The 18,982-nt window shown below is 40.5% G+C and overlaps 1 protein-coding gene across 1 annotated transcript in view; it reads left to right on the top strand.

Annotated features, from left to right (window-relative positions):
- STOX2 (storkhead box 2) overlaps positions 1 to 18,779 on the top strand; it is a 67,643-nt gene extending 48,864 nt beyond the window's left edge. Inside the window, exons 2-4 of the mRNA XM_074154739.1 lie at positions 4,619 to 4,771; positions 11,690 to 13,955; positions 18,493 to 18,779. Of these exons, the coding sequence (XP_074010840.1) occupies positions 4,619 to 4,771; positions 11,690 to 13,955; positions 18,493 to 18,688 (2,615 nt within the window). The 3' untranslated portion in view covers positions 18,689 to 18,779. The remainder of the gene's footprint in view (positions 1 to 4,618; positions 4,772 to 11,689; positions 13,956 to 18,492) is intronic.
- Positions 18,780 to 18,982: the final 203 nt, after the last annotated feature.

Here is an 18,982-nt window from a genome sequence, read left to right as displayed (position 1 = left end):
GTAAGCAGTGAAAGTAGTGACATCAGATTTCTCTTGACAAGTGTTTTTTGAGTGGATTCTCTCCTGTGTAGTGGGAGGTGGCTGTGCCTGAAGCTCTATCCAGATGGAACATGCATAGCAAACACTGGTAGAATCTCTGTTGTCTAGTGAAGCTCGGCATCTATGGCACATGCAGTCACACAGACTTTGATTGTGCAAGCCTCATTTCCTGTGGAAACCAGGCTAAAAATCCTTTTTCAAGTTTTTCTTCATCCATAGGAAACAAAAGATTAAAAAGGTGTTGAGAGGCGGGATGAAGAAGAGAAGCTGGGCTTTGGCTTCCTATATTTCACAGGATGCAGAGTGTAATCAGGAGGTCTCTTCCCCATTGAAGGGAAACAGTGTGTATAAATTCTAATAAAGCGTAGCTTTGCACTGTAATTTCCTTAATTTTCCTTCACAATGGGTGTACTGAATTGGTTCCATTTATAAGTCAAGAGGTGATTTTTTCAAACAATCTTCATGCAAACTTCATGAGACAGGGAGTTTGACTTCCAGGTCACTTCTTTCCAGCAGCAGAATCACTAATAAAAATTCTGCCGTGTAGTTGATCATTTAATTGCTGATACATGGTGCAGAATATCGTCTACCTCATTTTCTCTCGAGGTGGTGGTGCCCAGACTTTCAGAGAGCAGAGGCACTAGGAAGGAGTCGGGCTGCCGTGGGTTCAGGATGTGTCAATTTTCATTCCCAGCTCTGTTATAGACCATACCTTTCTCATCTGGTATGTTAAAGATAGTTATGGGTTACCCAGTTCTTTAGAATGTTTTGAAATCCACTGAAGAAATGTGCTGTGTAAGAGCTAAGTGTTTATTTTATGTGCTACATAATCTTTTGTTCTAAGTAACAATAATTACTTTTTTCCCACAGAGTAGCACAATAAATCCCCAAGGCATAAATGAGGACAAATCCCATTCATTGTTTGTTATGTATTTACACATTTTTGAAAATTAAGTGCCACTTACAAAGTCTAGAAAACTTTTTTTTTTAGTTCTTCAGAGAAAAGTTTGGAAAGACACTGCAGAAACAGAGCTAAAACTATATAAACATGCAGTCAGCTGGTGAAAACTGTTTTCTGAGCTCCAGTTTTCAGTTAATTAGAAACACAAACGTATGAAAGTCAAGGATAGTAATTTGATTTCAAAAGAAAGCTGCTTGAGACAAGCATCAGTCAGAGCTAACAGGAGCCATATGCTGGATGTTTTACTTAAGTGATGTGGTCTTCCAAAAAAAAAATTAGGAAAAGCATATTTGATATTTTTTTCAAACAGATCTTTTCCTAAAGAAGTTGTAGTAAACCTTCTGTTCAACAGGCTAAACAGTATTTACGTGCATAATTGATGTTAATATATTAAATCATAAACGCAAGATCTTTTCTGTTGTTGTGCATCAAAGAAGTCTGTTCATTTAACTATAACCACAGAGTGCTTGTAATTTCCCAGAGCCAAAGGATAGTTAAGATAGGGAGGCTCTAATTTTCCAAGTCTTAAGTTGAGGGGATTTGGCTTTCTGTCACTAGGCCTACTGAAAGTTTTACAGAGGCGTGCTAGCCTTTTTAAACCAAGAGCCTCCCATTATCTCCAGCAGGTGGTTGTGGACAACAAGCTATGGAGGTAATTCTGGCACAACTGAGGTGAAACAAGTTCTCTTGTCATAGTGGAGGACGTTGAAAAGCACTCAGTGGAAAAGAATAAGGCTTAACTGGTGATAGTCCCTTACAAAACAGAACAGCTCTCACATAAACCAGTGTTTGTTGGCCATTTCTATTGCATTTAAAGCTATTTATATTATGATTTTATGGACAACTGTAGCCTTTTTTATATTTAAATTAAATGGTTATTAAGCTCCCAAATATTTGCAAGCAGGATGTATGTTACCGTGGCGTACTGACTATAACATGCTTTGCTAGAGTTCCTTAATGTCTTAACATTAAGGAACTAATACTGAATGTATGTTTTATATTGATGAGTTATGTGAAGTATAGGTAGTATTTCAGTGCAAACTCTTGGCTTGTTCCTGGTGACAAGATCCCAGCTGGCAGTGGTCAGATGTGCAGATGGAGTGTTTTCTGCACGCTAACCTAGAAAAGCGATTCCATGCTGGAGGAAAGATTGTGCAAAGTGCAAGGTTACTAAAATCCAGATAAACTCTATTATTCCTTAACTTGTACTTACCCAGTTTTAAGTTAAGAAGGCCTGACTGGGACTGATCCCAGAGGTGGATCTCTGCAGGCTCCTGGTGGTCAGGGGAGTGGGGTGGGCTGCTCCCAGAGTAACTGGTTTGAGTTTGTGTCCGAGCATTGCTCTGGGGCCACCGGGAAGCTGCAGAGCAAACCTGCGTAAATTAGCAGCACTTGCTAGGCTTCATGTATAACCCTCCTTGAGTCCCTTTCCAACTTCAGCGAAAAACAGGATAAAACAATTCAGGAAGTTACTGCCCTTCAGCTGGATGCCCTTAAAGCTACCCAGGGAGCCCATTTCAGTGCCCAGTGAACCTGATTAAACTTCAACCGAGGGCAATATACGCCAATCTGTTTGACATTGCACTGAACTGAACCTAGTGGTGCTCACAAGGGCACCCACCACACAGATAATCTCTCTGTGAAGGACAGTAATTTCTTAAATTGCTTAGCTAAATCTGCATAATTCTTGTCATCATTCTGATGCTTCTTAGACATGAAACTAATCATTAAAGAAACTGATCCCCCTACACAAAGTGCACAGTGACCGTTGATCAAAGTTGGTAGACTTGTGTGTCTGGCTGATTACAAAGATTAATCTATGAACAAGTTTAATCTGACAGCAGGCATAATTACTATTTAAAAGTAATATAATAGATGTGATGTTCTCTACGCATTCTCAAATGATGAGGGGACAAATGGTGTTTGCTCCCAAGTCACGTGAAAGTGTATTTCCTTGTAAGCTGCCTACGATCTCTTGATTGCCATTGTCTGTAAAGCACGCGTGGCAGGAACTTTTCAGGTGTATATGAATTTAAAAAAAAAGTGTCCTGAAAGGTTATATTTTCAGGTCATCATTCTGTGGTCGGATAAGAATGAGGAGGATCTCGGGGTGCGCTGTATTGAAGCTGGATTCGGAATGCTGCTGTGTTGGGATTGTGGCATTGATCTGGTCAGGCGTGATTAAGCAGGAGCAATCAGGAGACAGCATAGCACAAATGTGTATTTTAAATCATTGTGTCTTGGGTAATGTGTGTCACTGTTGTACAACAGACTGTACAGCTGGTGTATTGAAAAATATTGCTCATAAGTCTAACTGAAGCAGTTACGCAATTTGCTACTCCCAACAATTCTTTTTTTCTTTTATTTTTTCAAAGTGCTGAGTATAATGCAAGATTAAATGCATTTTGATAACCAGTTTTAGAAACTGCTGTTCCTGTTTAGTAGACGTAATAGGAATATAGAATCAATAGGGCAAATGTGAGATCCTCTGAATGGTGGAGGAAAGTTTGAATTTGAATTCATTTCCAGTAATTTGATTTCTGATTTGGTCACAATGTGTTGGTCTGTGACAACAGAAATAGGGTCATTTTCCTGAGATTTCAAAGCTGTTTAGGTAAAACTTAATCCCTGGCTATTGACTGACCTGTGACCGGAAAAGGATTCGTAGTCAAGCACCTCTAGTTTTATCTGTTACTCTTTATTATTGCTTTACCACCGGCAAAGAAAATCTTTTAGCCTGCTGCTTCCCTCTCTTTGAGATTACTGGGAAACTGTTAACACTTCAAGAGGACAGACCAGAATCTAAAAGCATTTCTTTATTTATATGAAGTATGTTAAAATGCACGTGTATATTTGTGCAGTCATTTTAGTATTATCAAATTGTAATTTCTCTTATAGCTTTCATTTTGAAGATCTTTCAATTTTTTTTTTTTAAGTATGGGTTAATGAATTTTATAGACAACATGAGAAAAGTTACAACAAAGTTAATTCCAGGCCATCCTAGAACTTAAAACTTCTCTTCCAGAAAATACATAGTCCATACAAAGACATTTGGCATGTAGATCCAGGAGAGATTTATTCAGAGTATCAATCTTAAGGCCTCTAAAGAGTATGCTGCGCTTTATCAGCTGAATGAAAATGTTATTCATTAACTTAGTAACGAGGTTTTTTGCTGATCTTTGTTACTATTAAGAAAAAATATTCTATCAAGTGTAAATGGTGGGCGACCCGTAAGGGGATCGCCCTTCGAAAGGGGAGTGAAATCTCCCCTTTTATGTCCAGAGAAATGAATACAATTATTTTGTTTGTGCGGTTACCTAGTAGGATATTCCAGCATGAGGTTTTGCAACCGTAAGTGCTAATTTGTAGGCATTTTTCTGAATCTGTCTACTGCATCCTTTGAGAAACTCTGTCTGCAGTGTGTATCCCCCGTTTTCCAAGGTTCACCATGTCTAAATAAGCCGTTGGATGGTTCTCCGTTGTAGGAGTTTTATCCCCAGCTCAGTACAAAGACTGCAGAGCTGTGTGCCTCTTCTCCGATTGCATCTCTACATCCTTGTTGCAGGAGCAGATTTTGAAACAAAACGCTTCATTGCACATCTGTTGTCTTTTTTACAGGTGATGTATCACCCATCAGCATGTCTCCCATCAGTCAGTCACAGTTTATTCCACTTGGGGAAATCCTTTGCCTGGCCATCTCAGCAATGAACTCTGCCCGAAAACAAGTCACACAAGAAGCACTAATGGAGCACCTGACGACCTGCTTCCCAGGTAACTGGACATTAATAAATCATTGGTCAGATGAGCTCATGTCTGTAGAAGGGCAGTTAAAGAATCGGTAATCCCTGCCCAAATGGTTGCTTTTCTTTTTGGCCTCCCTAAAAGAGGGAGTTTTGGTGTTTGGTAGTCTATTTTTCTTCACTCTTCTGGATGGGATTATTAATTAAACCTGAGCTGCTACCCAAAAGTGAAAGAAGGCTTTAGGATTCTAGTCTTACACCCTTTTCTTTACTCTTAAACATACAGAGAATCGAGTTCTCTTTGACACGGCCGTTCATGTGGGATGCATTTTGCAGGATTAATTCCTGACTTTAGGTAAATATTAAAAATTACTTGAGGTACTGAACAGCAAACTATCGCATGTTTCTTTTTTCAGACTGGTATCAGAATAAGCTTGTTTGTGATTTTGCTCACAAAATAACCTTCTTTATCATCGTAGTCAAAAGAGCTCAGGACTTCTTCAGTCGTTGTGGAGAACAAAGCACGTGTCATAGCCAGAGCAGACTTATTCCACCTTGTGCCTTTCAAGCCAGTTGTAAGCTAACTCAGAAGAGCTCTGCTGACATCATTCAACCAGTTCAAGTGTCATTGTCCAGTCTCCCTGGAGATAATCTCATGGAGATCTGTGTGTAGAGCATTCTCTCATAAAGAGCAGGTTTCCTACAAACTGCATGTCTTCCTCCACCTAGGACAGGCTCTAAGAACTGGTGTGACCTGATGCAAGTAGTAGAGTCGAATGACAATGATGTGCCTGCTTCAGGGAGAGGTTATATTTAAACTGAAAGGAGTTTGTCAGCCTGGTTTTCAGAGCCTTCTTGGGCGCAGTTGAAAATCTTTAAATACATGTTTGTTTGGGTTTTGGGGTTGGTTTGTTTTTGGGTTTGTTTTTTTTAATGCAACAACACTCTGCATGACTGAAGGTTTGGGGAGCCACTTGCTGTGTTCATAAAGGCTGGTGTTCAGAAGATATTCTTGTCAGCGTTTGATGATATTTATCAAATGGTGAAATGAAAATATCTTGGACTGTAACATGGAAAAAAGGAAACTTGTGTTAAGAATGTACTCATGAATATGCTGCTTCCCTACTGGCAGTCTGTTTCTGGAGTTGGTAAATCATGCAAAATGCATTTGGTAGAGACATCTAAAAGTGTGGTGTAAAAGCATCGGGCAGAGGTTTATGGTGAAGAGAGCATAATTTTTTTCACTTGTGCTTTGTGTGATCCTGGGCAAGGTGTTTAACTGTTCTGTGCCTCAGTTTACAGTTCTCTAAACTGGTTGAGAAACTTCTCCATTGTACGTCTTCTACGGCTGTAAAAGTCAGCTAATTAAAAATGCTTCAGTAAGAAAACTACTGATGCATAACCATAGTCATGTTTTGATGTCTTGAATTCTTTTCCTTACCTTTCAGAGCAAGAGTTACTTAAAGCCTTGAAGGTTACGTGGCTATTGCTATAACTGGTACTAAGTTCTCAGATTTTAAAATATGATTCTGGATCAAGAGCTATGTTTGAAATAAACAATTCTGTCTGACATTTACTAATTGCACTTTGGAAAAAATTACCGCAAGTGTATTTTGTAAATACTGGCTTTCTGTCCCAATTTGTGGTTTTGTTTATCAGAGGTTTTTTCAGTATGCTCGGCTGATTTTGAGAATAGTGGTAAAAGTTCTAAGGGATAGAATGCAAAGAAGGCAAAGTTCACAATTATAATTCCGGTTTAGTTCATTTTGATGATTTTTTTTTTTTTTTCCCAAGCTACGTTTCCTATATAGCTATGTACTAGAAGAGTTCCATAGATTGCAAGTATTTTTCCGATGATTCCATCAATGTTTTTATATAACCATTATTTCATGGTGGAAATGATAATTTACTGGTGGCATCCCTTGGGTTTCCTGGGAGCATGATTATCAGTTGACTTGGTGTATTGTGCTGTTCTTGCTAGACAGAACCATACATCAAAAATAATTCAACAGGCTGGATTATTTTGTAGACTCTTCTCAGAAAGAAGCCCGAGGCAAGTTAGCACACAGTCTCCTACTGCTGCTTCTTTTTCCACTAGCCATGAACATGTGCATTTCTCAAGTATGAGATATAAAAAAAAGGAGGGCCTTGTTTTTGCTATCTCACTTCCCAAAACATAAAAAAAATATTTAGGAAAAAAAATAATCCCCCCTTTCTTGTCCCTGTTTCCCCCTCTCTAGAGAAATGTGTTTGTCTCCCAGCCATGACGTGTTTAACATAGCAAACATACATGTCCTGTCAGTGTATGAGGATTATCCAAAAATTTTGTCCTTTCCAATAAACAGAACCTCGTCTTGTGCTGAGTGATATTTTTCACTCGTCTACCCAAATTCTCATAAATCAGCCACAGCTTTTTGAGCCCTTGTGTTCACTGTGGCTATTTTCAAATATCTGATTTCCCCCCATTTTCTGATAGTTTATTTTTCCTAATTAGGTGCTGATGCTCCGAGAGAGAGGAGAGCATCAGCAGTGTAGCTGTATCTGTCACGGTCGCATAACCTCTCTGTATCTCACCCTGTAGCAGCACTTGTCTGCCCTGTGTTGTTTGTGTTTTAATGAACAGATGCTTCACTGCGTTTCGTGGAGTGTATAAATTTCCTAAGACCCCAGATGCTATTCTCAAACTGCCTGAGAATAATAAACCTCTTTCCCCAGTGCGGGATCTTATACTTGCAGTCTAGCCCTCTAGTTTGCTGAGCCATTGTGCAGGCATAAATCTGGGCCATGGCTCTATCTGAAATAAGGTATGCTAATTATTTATAACATCACATAGCAACCACTCCACATCCTTAACTAGTATTTCATGAGCCAATCAGAGTATTTCTTTTATCCCTTGTTAAGCCTTAGCATCAGCTCAGGAGAAAATAATTTTAGCAGATTTAACACCATTTAAATACTACTTCAGATGTATTTTTCATGAATTTATTTTATTGAAAAAGTTTGTAATGATAATGCATGTCTTATTTGTGGCTTTTGTTATTTGTCAGGTTTTGAAAAAAGTGAGAGGGCTCCAGCTGCACGTGCTCCCATTATTCTAACTTAGAATTAAACAATGAGATGTTTGCACAGCTCTATTTTATAATTTATTGACCATGGTTTAAATCCCATACATTACATGTAAGTCTTTGAAATCCAGTATAAGGAGTTAAGAATGTAACCTCTGCTCCCATGTTTGGCAGCCAGACCCTCTTATCTGAAGTCTTCGTCTACGCTGACTGAAGTAATGATTTTTTTTCTTTTTTTTTTACTTCCCCAATTTTGTCCACGTACTTATTAAAATCAATTTAAGGTGTTCAGAATTTCAATGTAGAAAATACTTGTGTGTATTGGATTAGGTTGCTTTCCAACCCAATGGTTTTCTGAAAGCTGGCAAATTTCTCTGACATGCACCTTCATAACTGTTCGCTCTTTGAATATGTGAAATGTATATGTAGCACTTAAAATAAGTGTCTTACATTAACTGAGTTCACTCTAGGTCAGTGTTCTTTGTGAGCAGCAAACAAGACATAATCTTCCGTCTGGAAGCTCGGTGGATGGCATAGTGTAGACTCTCTTGAGATGCAGAAAATGTACATGTCTGATGATTCAGTGTCCAGACAGTTTCTGCTTTTGAATTATTAAACCACTACATAATCTTAAATAACACTACTGCTGTCATGCAATATTTTATATGCTAGTCTCTAAACTACTGGGTTTTTTTACTCTTCTTCCAATTTAATGGAGGAAGGGAGACCATAAGGAGACTTTTGAATACAAGGAGGGTACATTACATATCCCCATGATGTGGCCAGGTTGCTGCAAAGAGCAAAGTCTTGAGAAAGACAGGAAATCTGTATTTAAAATAGCAACAGTGGGAGCCAGAGTATTGTCATTGCTCCTGTCCACTGTGCAGGAAGGCCTAATTGGAGTTTGGGCCTGTTTCTGCTGTACCTGAAAGGGATCTGAACAAAACCCGTAGCTGGCGTTAGCTGGCAATGCCGAGCTCCAAAGATCTGCATCTGCCATTGTTACTGCTGGCTTTGGAAACCACAGGGATAAAAGTGATAGTCACTGACACCATTAACTTTTCAGCGTCTTTGACTGCCCAGGCACCCTAATTTATATTTTTTTTTTCTTGGTGTTTATCTGCACGTTCTGTATTCGCAGGACATAGTCAATTAATGTAACTGCTGTGCGTCCAGCGTTTAGAGACTCACTTACCCAACACGTTGTAGTCATTATGGCTTACTGGGAGAAAAACGCATTTTTTTTTTTTTTACCATGTATTTGCAGCGCACTTTTGCCTAAGTTAGTGTAAAACATCAGAAGGTCCATTTCAGTCTCTTTGCCGAACTTTTCTGTAAACTCCCAGGAGAACGTTTCCCTCTCTTATTTTTGTTCTGCTGTTTCTGAAACAGTATGTTCAAAAAAGTCTTTAAGTAAAATAAGGATGAAGGAGCAAGTTCTCACAGACAAAGGTAGGTATGTGTTGAGGTATTTAACATGTAAGCTCCTGGAAAACGCAATGTATTGGTCAGGTTGTTTGTGTAGAGGCAGGAAGAGGGATTGGCTGCTGCACAGCAAGTGTGTCTCGGTTGGACTGGGATGGGACCCTGCAGTGCATTTCCAGCACAGGATGGAGAAGCACGTGAGCTTGAGTTCAAGGTCATCCGCTTCTTGTGATGATGCAAGGCATAATGTACAAGGAGGGGTCGTCCTTTTTTCCCCCCTGCTCTCTGGATTTTAGCTTTTCTCAGCTGTTGCTATTTCTGGCATGCCTGCTCATGCAGAAATTCTGGGGGGTCTTTGTTACTCTCTAGGATTATCACAGAAATTGTAGACACCCACCTGAAAAGAGGAGAAAATGCACGTTCTTGATTCTCCATTTCATGTGTACATTCTTTCCAATTTTCAGTCTCGTTTATTCTCTCAAATTATATCCTTTACCTCTTTTATTCCCTGTGTCTGTATTGGCCCCAAACTTTTTCAGCTCTGTGGACTGTGCATGAAATATATTGACTGCCCCCATGTTCTTCTCCCTGGCACCTTCTCTGTTGTAACTGCTTTCACTCGTGTGTCCATGTTATTCCTAACACTTTGCTGTTTCCATTGTAAGATTTTTAGTTACAGATATTACTGGATGTGAGCAGTGTGGTCATGTCTGTAAATTCAAACAACATTCAAAGCCAGACATAGGAATACTTACTATGTTGCCTGCAACCCAGTAGCAAGGAAGAGGGTGAGTTAAGGAATTAGTACGACGTCTCTATTTCTTTTTGCTAATTTTTTTGATGGGCTGTTGGTCATAGTACCAGAGCCCTTGTTGCCATCCTTATGTTTGCTAATACAAGGAGATCAGTGAGCTTGCAAGCTCCAGCCTTTCACATGTGGGAGAAGAGTCGGTGACCAGACACTGTGTGCTACTGACGATACTGTGTTTGTGACAGGTATACCTGTTTGAAAAATTTGAGATTTTTCCATTAAGTATTTTTGTGAAAAGCATATGCTTTGGTGAAATGTTTTCGCATGCATAATTCCATGGAGTTTCCGTTCTTGAAGATAGCCAGAGTTTGACTTGGCAAGGCCCTGACCAACCTGACCTAAGTTGGCCTGGCTATGAGTAGGGGCATTGACCAGATGACTTCATGAGGTCCCTTCCAACCTAAATTACTCTCTGACTCAATTTTTTTTCCTAAATTAGTTTTGTTGAAAAGAAAACTAAGACCCTGAGCAAGTAATACGAACTTCTTCAGTTTAAAATAGACCATCCAAACTTTTGAAAAAAATTTTTCTAGTTCTAAAACTGTAAACCGGGTCAGTACCCAGCATTAAGTTAAAATTAAAATGCGTTTTAGGTCAACAGAATGTTGATTGAAGATAGCTTTTTACGCTGATTTTTTTTTAAAGGTTTTTGTTTCTTACTGAGCATAAAGATTTTTTTTTTAAAACTAGTTTGGGAACTAAACTTCTTGTTCCCTTAGCTCTAGATGGAATTTATTCCTATGCACAGCATGCTCGCTTGGTATTTTATCTAATAAAGTATTGAAGGCTTAGTTCTGCACCACTGAACCCAGCAGAAGTACTGGTGGTGAGAATGACCAGGCTCACAATGCCAGGTCTGCCATGTGGCATTGATGCAGGGTTGTCATGCTTGTCCCCCTCGCGGTATGTGATACATGCACTTAGGGAGTGTCCATCACATCTCACACAGAAGGCAGGAAACTCTTAGAAGCAAATTTTTAGGAGCTAAATCTCTTACCTTCCAGCATAGTGGAAAAGTCTGGATAAGATGAACTGTATCATTCAAGGCGTGAATTTTTTGGAGCAGCTGATGTAGTTGAAACATGTTTTAATGGTAGAGGAAGTCAGTTTAATCAAGTTTGTGATAAAGGGCTTTTTTTTTTTTTGTGTGTGTAGTATTCTTCTGTGGAAGAACAACTTAGGCATCCGAAGTAATAAATAACCACTGGTTTATATGTGACTGGGCATTATAATAAATAGTTCTGGTGAGTTGGGATATAAATATTCAGTTGGAAGAAGAATAAAAGTTAAATGTTTCCCCTGACAGCCTTTGATTTCCAGTGATTCCATCTCGTAGCTTAAGGTCACCTGCACAATGGAAGTAACTAGAAAGTCTCTTTTTTTTTGTTTGGTTTTTTTTTTGTTTTTAACACTCCATTAATGGCCTCCTTTCTCTTTAATTAATAATTGATATGTCTGAAGTGTAGGAGATAAGTTGAAAAACAAACAGAGAAGAGAATGCCTAACAAAGTGCTTTGCTGGAGTTGTTTGTTCAGCATATTCCAAGCTTGCACATTGGAGAAAACAGCTTTTTTGTTGGGGAGGGGGGAACCAGAGAGTCCTGCATGATTTTATGCACTCCCTGATATGTGTTTACTGTCATTTCTAGGAGTTCCAACACCCAGTCCAGAAATCCTTCGGCATACCTTGAATATGCTTGTACGGGAGAGGAAAATATACCCGACTCCGGATGGTTATTTCATTGTAACCCCGCAGACTTACTTTATAACACCATCTCTCATAAGAACTAACAGTAAATGGTACCATTTGGATGAGAGGATACCCGACAGGTCTCAATGTACCTCTCCACAACAAGGAACTATAACTCCCTCCACCTCGGGATGCGTCAGGGACCGAACACTACCCAAAAACCACTGCGACTCCTGCCACTGTTGCAGAGAAGACATGCACAGCATGCATGCCTCTACCCTACAGAGGAAATCAGCAAAAGACTGTAAAGACTCATACTGTCCTCCTTCATTATGTCAGGTCCCGCCTACTGAGAAAAGTAAAAGTACTGTCAATTTTTCTTACAAAGCAGAGACGCTCACAAAGCCGAAGGATGTAGAAAAGCAGTCTAAGAAATTTGGACTCAAATTATTCCGATTAAGTTTTAAGAAGGACAAGACAAAACAGTTGGCAAATTTCTCTGCCCAGTTTCCTCCAGAGGAGTGGCCGCTAAGGGACGAGGACACCCCCACCACTATACCCAGAGAGGTAGAAATGGAGATTATCAGGCGCATTAACCCAGACTTGACTGTGGAAAATGTCATGAGGCACACTGCACTAATGAAGAAACTTGAAGAAGAAAAAGCTCAGCGAAGCAAAGCAGGATCTTCAGCTCACCACAGCGGACGAAGTAAAAAGAGCAGGAATCACAGGAAGTCTCATGGGAAATCGAGGTCACACAGCAAGACTCGGGTGTCCAAAGGAGACCCATCAGATGGCTCTCATTTGGATATTCCTGGTGAAAGGGAGTACGAGTTCTATGATCCCTTGACTCGATCCCCACGGGAAGGCTGTTTTATAATAGAGCACAAGGGAGATAATTTTATAATGCACAGCAATCCTAACATGATTGAATCTCACTTTCCCATGACACCAGAGTGGGACGTGTCTGGTGAGCTGGCCAAGAGAAGAACTGAAATGCCTTTCCCTGAACCTTCCAGGGGAAGCTCCCACTCCAAGGTCCATCGGAGCCACAGCCATACACAGGATAGAAGGTCGAGGAATGAGCGGTCCAGTAAGGCTAAAGAAAGATCTAGGTCCATGGATAACTCCAAGGGACCTCTGGGCTCGGCTACTTTAAGCACACCTGAAGACATAGGTGAAGGCTGTAGCCCAGATGACCAAACAACTAGCCAAACGTACATTGATGATAGTACCTTAAGGCCATCTCAGTCGCTTAGTCATCAAAGGGCTCTGATTTCATCTGCTGGCTACAAAGAGACTTGCATCCCTGAAATAGCTAGTGGCAGTGTAGAAACCCCCAGTTCCTGTAGCCTGTTGGAACAAAGCAAGCCTACAGAGAACTTGCCATCATACAGTGAGCTCAACTCCTGCACGACAAAATCTGCTGTTGACGACTATTTTCAGTGCAACACATCCAGTGAGACCGTGCTTACTGCCCCGTCACCTCTGGGAAAGAATAAAGAGGATCACGATACGCTGACAGGGACAGATGGCCTCAAAAAAATGACTCCCGTAGAAAGACAGTCTCAACACATTGCGAGGGAGCCCGGGGTGCACAAAGAGGAGTCCCCGAAGGGCCCGAGCAGTGGTTCAGCGGTTTCTGGCCAAACTCCAGAGGTGATTGCGAACGGGCGGCTGGTTCAACACCATAGCGCTGAATCCAGCAGCCTCGATAAAAGGAAAGAAATATTTAGCAAGGATACGCTCTTTAAACCTCTGCACAACACTCTTTCTGTGAATAGCTATCATAAGTCTAGCACACCCCTGCTAAAGCCCCATCAAAAGACCCCCTCTGACACGTTGCCAGTCAGATGTGAGAAACTTGAACAAGCGATAGTAACCTCAGTCACACAGGTCATGCCCGTTTCACAGAGACAGCAAGAGACAACGGGGAACCAGGAGGCCTCCTTCGACTACTACAACGTATCCGATGACGACGACTCGGAGGAAGGAACCAACAAAAATGCCGAGGAAGAAAAAAACAGGGATGATGTCGGCACGATGCAGTGGCTCCTAGAGAGAGAAAAGGAGAGGGATCTGCAGCGAAAGTTTGAGAAGAATCTTACCCTTCTCACCCCGAAGGAAACGGAAAACAGCAACAACCAGAGAGCCACCCACTCGGCCCGCCTGGACAGCATGGACAGCAGCAGCATTACTGTGGACAGCGGGTTCAACTCTCCACGGTAGGACTGTCACATTCATTGCAGCTTTACAGACTAGAAAGTTCCGTGTTTAGTTATATGTGTGTGTGTGATATCACTGACGGAACCTAGGGCCGTATTAAACCATTTCACACATTTTCAGACAGTGTTTCCTACAGCTCTGGAATCTGGAATTCCGATGTGTGGGTTTCCCACCATACGGTGAGCAACCAATGACCATTTGCGGCTTTGACTCTGTATTGGTTTGTTTTCTGTTTGCTGAAAACCTCCCTGTATCCTTTTTTTTTTTTTTTAAATGTATTAAACTTGTGTTTGCATTTAGAATAGAAGATATGAGCTCCTGCATACTCCCCCCCCTTCCCTTTCCCTCTAAGATACCATCAACAAGACTAATGAGAAGACTAGACATGACTAGGTGGCATAGTCTTTGGCTCAGACCAAGAAAAAACCCACCATGATGATTGTTGGTGGGTTTGGGCTTTTTTATTTGTTTTCTTCAAAAGTTTTGGAAGTGTATCTATCACCATTCCAAACTGGTGGGACCAGAGCAGCCGTTTTCCCCCTACGTGGCTGAAAGTGCTCAGGATATTTGAACTTCAGAGGTGACCCAGCACTGCATCAGCAGAGAGGGGTGTCTTGCCTAAAATACTTGGGAATATTGTCCAGATGTTTGTGTGTGGTGGTGCTGGTTAGGCATTTCCATGCCAGGAATCTCAGAGACCTAGGGAGGAGAGAGTTGCTGGTGCGTTCCCCGCCCTGAAGGTTTCACAATTAAGAATTCCCAGGTTAAGAATCCTTCATTCGAGCCTTCTTTCTTCTCTCTCTGGCCTCTGACAATCCTAGGTCCCTGCTGGAATGGAGCTTGCCTGGTTTTGTTTGCCCTGGATAGCAACCCATCAGAGTTCAGAGCAATGACTCTAAGAACACAGAAATAATTTACAATGGTAGTTCTCTTATAGTGTCTTACTTAAGCTTAAATTATTTATTGCCTGTGTTTAAAAATAAAGCCTCCAAGACTGGATTTGTATTAGGTGAAAGAAAACAGTTTTGGGGGCTTTTTTGTTGGCTTTTCTTTTCCCCTGTAAAAGGTGTTCTTATTCCTCAGAATTGTATTTTTTTTTTAATCTATAGCAAAGGCTCTCAAAAAAGCATGTGAAGGATTTCCTGCTTCTACTCAAGACTAAATTTCATTTTCAGTTAAAGTCATGTCACTTTGGAATAAATTCTTTTGGATTTGATGGCTACTCCCACTTGATGTTAATGACAAGGAGGTAATTATTGGGCCTGCTGCAGCGTGCAGTGATCGTCAAACTAGAGCAGGCTATTAACATATGTATAATTTTTCCGAGTAAAAAATCTGAAAAAAAGAAAATTTAAGTAAATTGTGCCACTTACATTGAGTCCAGCTTAAAAAAGAAACTTCAGAAGGTTTTGAATTTGTTCCTGTTATTGATTGTTCTGCAGGTGCTTGGCATCTTTCTCACATATGACTGTTGTATGAGGCTGTTTGCATTGTTCTTTTTTAAATGTAATCTCTTTTTTTAGTTGAAGTGCTATATTTGTTGTCAGTTTTTTGGGGGGGAGTATATGATGGTGTTTACTTCTTGCCCAGCCTGTCTCACTCCACAGAGTGCATTTCACCTCCAGGAGAGGATGTCAACTGGATAAAAATCACTTTTTAGACTACTTTTTTGCTAGCTGTTTGCTAGATGAATATCAAGCTTGCGTTTCTGGTTAGTGCAAAGGCAGACGGTTCCTTCCCTGATTATTTACACAAAAGCTAAAATTTCTGTTGATGTTAATCTTGAAACTTATTTAGCAGAGAACAGAACACAGGGAGCATTCTGGATTTAGTGCTGCTATACCACTTTGGTTAGATCAAAAGGGAAACAGATGAGTAATGATTGTGTTCCACACCTCTCTTTTTTTTTTTTATTTTGCTGTTTACTTATTAACAAAAGTCTTTTTTTGGCAAGGCCACATAAAGTAAACTTTAAAAAAAAAAAAAAGTAACATTCTGTAGGGTTTTCTTGTGTATTTTTTGTAAGACCAGCATATAGTCTGGATATTTCAAAGGCTTTTTGATGAGCTTTGCATCGAGATGATGAAATTGGACGATTTTGCTGAGTTTTGGTCGCTCCTCAGTATAAATCTATAAAAATAAATCGAGCTGGGGGTGAATTCAGCCCTTTGGCTGTATACACTGTGCTGATATTACTTGCCTACCTTATAACAAAAAATATGCTCCACAGCCCTTTTCCAGGAAAATCAAATAAGCTCTCTAGCATCCCTCTGGTGAGATTCACCTAGATGTGACAGTGTCCGTTAGCAGATCCCTAGGGAAGAGTTTAGGAACAGGACACGATATTCCTCAGGTTGACTTCTAACCTCCACTGATGTTCTAACTCTTGACTCCCTGAGGCGTGAGGGTATCTTTTCATTTACACTGAAGTGCATGGTGTTGCTTGGGGAATCAAAATTACCAGTTCTACACTGTGAAAGAAAAAGTTTATTTCTTTAAAAGTGTGACAAATTGAAAAAAAAAAGCGCATTTAAAAAAAAAAAATCCAGGATGTAGTTAAGGAGATTTGCAACGGTCATTTGACTTCCAGAGTATTTTGTGTGTGAAAATGGTGAACACGTCACCATTGGGAAAACAGCCTTGCAGTATTTTGTTCGTTGCTTTTATGCAAGTTGTATATAGTAAATGTTAGCTGTCGGTATTCATTTTGTTCCTTTATTTTTAGAGCTTATATAATACCGCTGCTCTTTTGTCACCTGAAGAAAGAGCTAATTTTGGCATTAGTCTGCATGCAGAATTCTCACTGCAGTCTTTGTGTATACGTACTGTAACGGTCAGTTTGTAACATCAGAATTGAAAATGTTTGAAGATCTGGAATCCCATAAAGAATGATACAATACCGAGTGATCTCTGGAAAACAAAGGTTGCATCTGTTTTCGTAACAAAAGCAGAGGGAGAGGAATCAAAACAGGAGCAACAGGAGTGCAGCCTAGGTCATTGCAGCTCACAGAGATCTCCTGCTGTGTGCGTCACCCATCACAGCTGTTTGGAACGACTGACAATAAGGTGATAATTGGCAGATGATGATCAATACCATTTTGATAAATTTAAAAGATCTACAGGATTTTTCCTAAAAGCATCATTGATTTTCCAGATTCAGTCAGTTTACCATGATTTAAATCTGCCCTTCGACTAAACAAGGTGTTTCTTCCTTCCCCCATGCCACACGCTTACACATTTCTCCCCTGCCACATCCAAAGCTGTGCATTCCTACTATTGCCCTGAAGCTAGCACTAATTAATCTTTTTCTTTTTTTTTTTTTTTTTTTGTCTTCTTAGGGCTAGTGTTTAACTGAGAGCGGTCCCTGATCTGGCTGGCTGCAAGGCTCAGCAGCAGGGAAGCATCAGGAACATGTGGCAGGGTCAGGTCCACACAAGGCAGGCAAGAACTGCCCCTTTCAGTAGCAGGTAAATTTAGGTTGACTTTAAACCAATTACGAAACTCTGTCCTTAGTACCTTTGTTTCTAGTGCTTATTTAACAAAGAAGTCCTCTAAATTCCTCTGTAAACATCTCCATAGCAAGTGGGGATGTCATTTTGCAAAGAAGTAGGGATACAGGTGAAGGATTCATAACCAGGGACCACATGGGTATTTGGAAACCAAATCTCTTTCTGCACAAGAACACGTTCTTTGGAGATCAAAAATAATTAAGAGCGGAAAGAGAACAAAAGGAGTAGTAGTGTTAAAACGAGCCCTAGCATATCTTGGCTGAGTTTTTTAAAAGGCTAAAACACAGGCTCCTCTATGTTCATAATTAGATGTATCATTAGAAGGCTTAGTCTTTAAAAGTGCCAAGTGTCCTGTCACTCCCCTGGATAAGTGATATGTTGGAACTAAAGGAACGTTGTCCATTTATGAATGAAATAGCAGCACTAGTTGTTGTTTAGGGCATGATCCCAAACCAGTTAAGATTTCCCAGCATCTTGTTAGTTGCAATTGTCTCCGCTGCAAAGCAAAATTGAAGTGTTGTGTTTAGAAACATTGTGGGTTTAATGTAAAGTAGCATTTTTAGTTAATATTTTGTGTAGAAAGAGATAGGTAGAAGAGGAGACAGCAGAGGCAGCTGTGTTATGTGATTACTTTCCTGGCTCTGCCTTGTCACAGAGCTGAGTTGATGAAGTTACTTTGTGCAAAAATGCACCTGGAAAGAAAATTAACATGTTCCATGTGCAAGATGGAAGCTGTTTCCTTGGGTGGAAAGTCCAGATGCTTGGTACTGGTTCAGCTTACCGTTTGTGTGACAGCTTCAGCCCTGCTTAGTGCTGTACCTGCGTTACAGTACGATGACTGCCGAGCACCTCTGGAACCCGCTTTGGAGGAACACGTGTGTACCGTCAAAATGAGACGGTTCATTGATGTGACGTTACCTGCAAACACAGGAAACCTATTATAAAACTCCATTCTCCTTTCCTGTCTGGGTGATAGATATATAGGCATGTCATATATGAGTGTGTATATATTTCTTTTCCATTCTAGTACTCGCGAGAGCCTGGCCTCCAACACTTCCAGTATTGTGGAAAGCAACAGGCGTCAGAACCCTGCTCTGAGCCCTGCACACGGTGGCGCGGGCCCAACGTTCAACTTCCGAGCCGCCGCGGACCCGCCGACCAGCGAAGCTGAGAAACTGCAGAAACCTGCTAATTGCCTGCAAGCTTCTGTCACTAGTGTCTGACCGTCACCCTGCCTCGGATCTTCTGTCTCATCATACACAGCAAAGTTTACGACACTGGGACTGATGTTTACATCTTTGGGGAAAAATGAGGAAACAAAAAAAAAAAAAAAAAAAGAAAAAAAAAGCATCTCAACCACAGTTTTAGTGTTTACTTAAACTGTGCTGCTATGTAGACTAGGGGCAACAAAGAAATCTTTATTTCAAGGTATTGCTTTTCACATTTGCGGCTCTGTAGCAACAGAATAGCAGTAGGGATAATATGTACACTTTTTGCTTCACTTAATTGTAACTGAG

The sequence above is a fragment of the Numenius arquata genome, chromosome 10 (genome assembly GCF_964106895.1).
Source record: "Numenius arquata chromosome 10, bNumArq3.hap1.1, whole genome shotgun sequence".
Lineage (NCBI taxonomy): Eukaryota > Metazoa > Chordata > Aves > Charadriiformes > Scolopacidae > Numenius > Numenius arquata.
This window is presented reverse-complemented; position numbering and strand designations above follow the sequence as displayed.